Source organism: Frankliniella occidentalis, unplaced genomic scaffold, assembly GCF_000697945.3.
Source record: "Frankliniella occidentalis isolate FOCC.00 unplaced genomic scaffold, Focc_3.1 Scaffold19, whole genome shotgun sequence".
In the NCBI taxonomy this organism is placed as follows: domain Eukaryota; kingdom Metazoa; phylum Arthropoda; class Insecta; order Thysanoptera; family Thripidae; genus Frankliniella; species Frankliniella occidentalis.
In genome coordinates, this window is record NW_026267149.1 from 1,204,310 (window position 1) to 1,210,583 (window position 6,274).

Sequence of the window (6,274 nt, forward strand, 5' to 3'; positions counted from 1 at the left end):
GCCCCGCGCAGCAGCTGCGACAGCGCGACGGCGAGGACGACGACGGCGACGTCCCCCAAGTTCCCCCTGTGACCAGGTGCGCTCGCCCCGAGGCCCGCCCTCGCCGTGAGGGGTCACCCGCACCGGCTACTACAGATACCTTTGAGTCGCTGGCAGGGTAATTGTCACACCAGCGTGTCTGCGCGCGCGCACCGGGCCAGGCCAGACGCAGACGCGGCGCGTCTCTGCGCTGCCAGAATTGCCTCTTGAATTAGCCTTCAAGTGCCTCGCGCGGCGCGGCGGCGTGAGCTGCGAAAGGCCCCGGCCCGGCCCGGCCTGGGCCGCCGGCCGCGGGTATCGATATTTCTCACCTACTTGGCACGGGCCGGGGATGCGCGCGCCCCGGCGGTGCGGCGCGCAGTAGTAAAGAAGTACACAGCCGGAAAAGAATAAATGATACTGTAGCGAGAAGTTGTGATGGCCATGTGTTTGTCTTGTCACGTTGCAGGGAATGGATCGCGCCAGTCGCCCAGGTCTGTGGAGTGCCCGCCTAGCAAGCCCGTGCCCACGAGTCTGACGGGCTGTTGCAGGGGCAGGATGCTCCCCAGTTGGTTCGCCCTGGGTGAGTACAGTGAACGACTATAGGCAGTAGCTGGCCGGGGAAAGGGGTCTGACGGCCCTAGGAGGCTCGTCAACCACAATGTTATGATGGCTCAACGGAGCCCGAATCTAAGTACGAGGGAGAATTTTAAAAATAGAAAACAAAAAAAGATTATTTTTTTTCATAACGGGGTTTCCGATTTTATGAAAATAAATAAATAAATGTCCAACACTATTCAAAGACAAAGTTGACTTTTCGTCTTAATAATTTTGGTTTTTAAATATCTAGTAGTGCACTGGACGCGCAGTACCGATGGGTGGCCAATACTTGCGCCTTGTTAACTTTTCGTGCAGGAAGCCACCCCCACCCTACCCCTAAAGAAAACTCAGAAACAAAAAAACAAAAACAGGGTTCCGTTCAAATGCGGGTGCTCTCCTCAAGAACCTTGCCCCCACCCGGCGCCGCGTCTGCACCGTATGGTGCAGTGTGTGGGACTGATTCGCAACAGAAATATCCCCCCGCGCCCCCGCGTATTTCCAAAGCACAGTTTGACTCGCGGAGTGCGAAGTGCTCACTCGTATATCAAGTTCTTCAACCGTTCAACACAAGAGCAAGTGTACATTTTGCAAGTTCAACACGTCCCAGTTTTAACGCGTTTATTATGCACTTACACAAATTTAAGAAGATGGTTGTGCACTTTGTAAGTGTTCACTTCCTCTGTGTAACTCTTGCGGTTGTTTACCGGTTGAACTTGGTTTATCACTGCACACTAACATCGCATGAATGTTTGTGTGCGTGATCCACTTATATATTTTTTATAAGACATTATGAACAAATTTGCTTCCTACTGGATTTTCAAAAAATGCATAAGCGGAGCACGCACACATAAATTCTCAATGAATTAATAGAAACGTTCCATGTGATCTCAGTGTGTGCACGCACTCGTTAAGCGTACTTGGGAATTGAAGAGGCGTCATTGTGAAACAAATTTTACAAAAGAGAGAGCTGGGGTTTGGGGTCAGATCGAGTTTCGTTTCATCCCTTCCATTTTATTCGACACAGGACTCTTCTGCGAACTTTGCCCCTTTTACCCCGTTACATGATTTACACCACAGAGATCGCGTTAAATGTCATAGCCACTGGGTCCGGGAGTGAGAGGCGAGCGCCGGCGCGGCGGCGGGTGCATGAGGGGGGGAGGGGGATGAATTAGACAGTGATAGAAACAGGAAAGCATGTCTGACTGACTGGCTGATCCCGTTGACACTAGGGCCGGGGAGGGGCGGGGGGGCTCTTCGCAGTGACCGTGGCGCAGAGTGGCGGCCAGCGAGTGGCGCAGAGTGGCGGGGGTCGGACAGCATCTTATTTATAAACGCGCCTCTCCGAATGATGAAGATTAAGGCGGGAAAGCCGGGCGGGCCGTGCGTGAGACGGCACGCTGGTCTCTCCCGCGGCGCTCGCCTCTCTGTCCTTCTCAATGTCTCGCCCCCGCCCCGCCCCCTCCCCTCTTCAGAACCCCCGCAAGGCCGGGAGGAGACACACGCCCACACATAACCACACGCACTGTCTCGTGTTGCCATGGGGATAGGTTTTTATTTTGAAGGTTCGCGACATAGGTGAGGGGGGTAGTTGGGGGTGGGCAATATGACCTGTGAAAAAAAGAGGGGGGGGGGTGAGAAAAAGAGATATCGAGTATTGGATGCCTCGAGGCTCGGGGTTCTTTTTCACCCCTTTTAATTTTTAGCCAATGTTTCCGAAAATCAGCAGCTCTGCACTGTTGTTGAGCAAAAAGTTTCCCGTTTGTCAGTTCAAAGCGTTAACTTATAAAGTTGGAACGCCGTTTTTCTCCTGATTCATAATGTTGCGCTCCGAGAGGTTTTACTCAGCAAGTTTTCATTTTCCAAACCGGAACTCGACTTACTTTCCTTTTCCTTGTTTTGTTCGGAAAAGGGGGGGCGGGGAGTAGGCGGGAAGGTGGCCTGGTAATTGGCCCAACCGCACACGACAACTGACGAGCTGAGCGCTCAACGGCCCAAGCGAGGACGAGGAATCCTCGGTCGAGCACAATTAAAACTAAAAGGAATGGAGTTATTTGTGAGGCCTTTGGGAAGTCGGGAGGGGAGGGAGACAGGGCGACGAAAGTCCCTGTCACCAGAGCGGGGAGTTGAGCCCTGTCAGGTGAGGCCATCCCCTCTCCCCCTATCCTCTACCCCAGCCCAGGTGAGCCCACTCGGGTGACCCCCCCACCCCCTCTCCCAAAAGCCCCAGGTCACCGCGCCCCAGCCCAGTCATCCTGGTGATCAGGTGTGCCCCTCGCTCGGCGAGTCGGTCGAAGCATTGTCCCTGTCGGGCCAGCTTCCGACAGGTATAGTCGTCGCCCACCACCGCGCTCCGTCCCGCTCCGTCCCACGCCACCCTGCACCGCCCAGCCTCGCTACGCCGCGGGAGATCTTCGATCCAGGGGGAGCCAGCCAGCGGCTAGCGCGCGCTCGGCACGGACCAGTGACCAAAGCTGGACAGGGGAACTCAACGCCGCGCCGTGCTTACACTGCTACATGTTCCCAGCCTCGCTACGCCGCGGGAGATCTTCGATCCAGGGGGAGCCAGCCAGCGGCCAGCGCGCGCTCGGCACGGACCAGTGACCAAAGCTGGACAGGGGAACTCAACGCCGCGCCGTGCTTACACTGCTACATGTTCCCAGCACTGCAGCGTAGGGCGGCGTAGGGGAGCACGGGGAGAAAACGAGGAGGGGGGGGGGTACTACTGTTAGAGTGTGATACTGGACAGTTGCTTTATGGGACAACGGGAAGCAGAGGCGAGTGTGAGTGTAGAAGAAGCGATTGCAGAGTACGGCTAAAAATAACGACACTCGTACGGGATTCGCAAAGACAACAGAAGCGGGCCGTCGCCGTCCAGCCCTGGCAGGGCTCGGGGGTTGGAACAGTAACAGATAGTGTCCGCGCCCGCCGCTATAGCGGAGCTCTGCCCCGGCTCTGCCGCTCGCGCACTGTTTGTTTGTTCCGCAAGGCTGGCCCACCGGGTTATTTGTCCCTGTCACTCAGAGCACAAAGAGGCAACACGATCGGGACCAAGGGGAGGGGGTGCGTCCCGCCGCCGCGTATGTAGCCAGTAGCCTCGCCTCACATCCAGCTCCGCGTGGGGCCGCCGGCTCTAGTCTAGCATGCAGTAACACAAGTGACACGCAGTGACCCTACGGTGCCTGTTCCAGCTGGGTTCTTTGCCGTGTTCACGGGCGGCCCTCTCCGAGTAGCCGGCCAGGGGTGCTTGCCGGGTAAGTCCGCCTAACGTACGTACGCGCGTACCGTACGTACGCCCGGCCGCGCGCCCCACCCCGCCACCCCCACCCCCGCTTGAGTGATGTCACTGAGTGGCGCGTACTGCGCGTGCGAACGCACACAAGACTACTAACTAGACTACTGTCACTAACACTACTTTACTACCAACTTACTATACTGCATGGCTTGCAGCAAGAACGCGGAGTTACGTTTACTACATTCGTGAGAAATGCGAGAGAGAAAAAAAATCAAAACTAAACAGGAAAGGCAGTATGATCGAAAGAAACAGTCGTAAAAAGAAAAAAAGATGAGCGATAGTCATGATAATGAGTCTTGATGTCATGATAATGAAATCAGAAAATAAAGTTGTCGGTGAAAAGAATGATGGAATTATGGCGCCTCGCTTAGCCCGCCGCGGTGGAGATTCCAAAAACTTAAACCTGTGACTGTCAGCTGCTCAAGAACGCTAACCTCACGGCTTACAAATCTCTTTTTTTCAAATATATTTTTTTCCTAACTAATTGTGCTTTTGTCCCAAACAATGACGACAAATCTCAGAAAGTTATTTCTGTATCAATTTTTTTTTTTTTTGAAGAAAGAGAAAATAATAAATGATAACAACCACACACGCATAAATGGTTTGGGAGCGTAAACGCACCAGCTGGACTGTCCCGTCGCTTTGGTTGCTTGCCCGCGCCCTCTCCCTCTTTGAACGGGCGCTCCTCTTCGCGCGCGAAATTACGGCCCTTCCCTCTTCCGGTTCCCGTTGCCCTGCTGCGCCCCGCTGCGCCCCGCCCCCTCCATCACCGCCCTGTTTAGCCCGCTCCCGCCAAACCCTTCATGGCTGTCAACACGAGGGGCTTTGCTTTGAGCCGGCTCTGAGCCCGCTTTATGAAGTCGCCCGCCGCAACGCCTTCTTTCCTCCCCCCTTGAGCCGGGCCGATGGCTCAGCCCGGTCAAGCTCCCTCCCCTCCCCCCAACTCGCTTCTGAACGAGAGCTATACCTTCATAAAGCCCTTTCCCCTTTCCCGTGAAAAACGTCGGAGTACAGCCCGTTTCGCGACAAGGAGCAGCAAACGACGTTTTCTTAAAAATAAAAAAAAATAATAATCCAAGGGTAAGTTTTGGCACGATCGCACCCAATAGAAAGGGAAGAGGTCGGGGAACAGGTGTTGATAGGAGTGGGAAGAAGGTTGGGTTTTATAACGAAATTTACTTGATTCAAGGTATTAATTTTCTGGGAGCATAACAGTCAACTTTCGCTCGTCCATGACGACTTAACTAGTCGATAAATAATGTAAAAAAAATGACTAACTGTACAGTTTGAGTTTGTAGATTTACGAGATTTACGTAATTTACCATGGAAAATGTTCACGTAAACCTACGAACATGAATTACATTGGAGAGGGTGGCGGATGGGATACAGGGAAGTTGTTCAGGTGTGATAGAAATGAGGGAAGAAAGGGGGACGAGAGGGGTTAAAGGATATGGGAGCACCCCCTATGGTGGCTCTAGCTCTGCCCTTCGTTCCGCTTGGTCCCGGCTGGGTGAGTGTGTGAGCGTGTTGTGTTGCTACCGGGGGTGCCCGAGTCCTCCGAGTTCTGATTTGAGGGAAGCACTAAAAAGCACTGACTAATGCGTGCCGTGTGGTGTGTGTCTTGTGCGGTGTTGCAGTACTGCTCCTGGCGGCTGTGCATCTGTCCCAAGAGGAATGCCAGAGTAAGTGGGACGCTAACAAAAGAAAAAGTTGAAATTCTTTCACGCGGAAGACTCTTCCGTCCTTTTTTTCTGGATTAAAAACTTCTTTTTGCTGCGAGGGTCGCTATTTATTATGTACAGTATACAAAATTTGACGAAAGTTTTCCGAGCGGATTACTTCGACTTTGGCTCCGTACCGCTATTCAGACCATCACTGACGCTTTTCTAGAACAATTACTTGCATATCGCATAACATTTCAAGTGACTGCATGAACACGCGCACCCCCTCCACCCGCTTGAAACTAACTGCACTTTCTTGGCTGTACTTCCCTTACTGCACCTCTTTAGAGCTAGTACGAACTCATTTTACAGAATTGAATCACATACTTTCAATTTGTTTTTCAATAATTAAAGAAAAAACGTACTTGTATACAGCGGACGTTGACCCCCTTCCATTTCCAGCCCGGTCCATCTACTGCTACGAGTGCGACTCGTGGAAGGACGCCCGGTGCAAGGACCCGTTCAACTACACGGCACTGCCCCGCGACCAGCCGCCCCTGCAGACATGCAACGGCTGCTGCGTCAAGATGGTCCGCAACGCCAGGAGCCGTGAGTACCAGGGCGAGCGCGTCAGGGGTCACGCTCCACCCCACCGCACCCTGCGCCAATGAGCCCCCGAGCCCATCTCAAGGGTTCAGCTGTC

General features: G+C 53.6%; 1 protein-coding gene across 4 annotated transcripts in view; it reads left to right on the forward strand.

Annotated features, from left to right (window-relative positions):
- Positions 1 to 6,274, forward strand: part of LOC113206549 (protein quiver) — a 16,741-nt gene that overhangs the window by 4,357 nt on the left and 6,110 nt on the right. Inside the window, exons 1-5 of one of the 4 annotated variants that reach the window (XM_052264427.1) lie at positions 7 to 157; positions 488 to 601; positions 3,807 to 3,869; positions 5,548 to 5,592; positions 6,034 to 6,180. In XM_052264427.1, the coding sequence (XP_052120387.1) occupies positions 577 to 601; positions 3,807 to 3,869; positions 5,548 to 5,592; positions 6,034 to 6,180 (280 nt within the window). In that variant the 5' untranslated portion in view covers positions 7 to 157; positions 488 to 576. Of the gene's footprint in view, positions 1 to 6; positions 158 to 487; positions 602 to 3,806; positions 3,870 to 5,547; positions 5,593 to 6,033; positions 6,181 to 6,274 lie in introns of those variants that run through there. The other 3 variants (XM_052264426.1, XM_052264429.1, XM_052264430.1) reach the window with 3 other exon arrangements.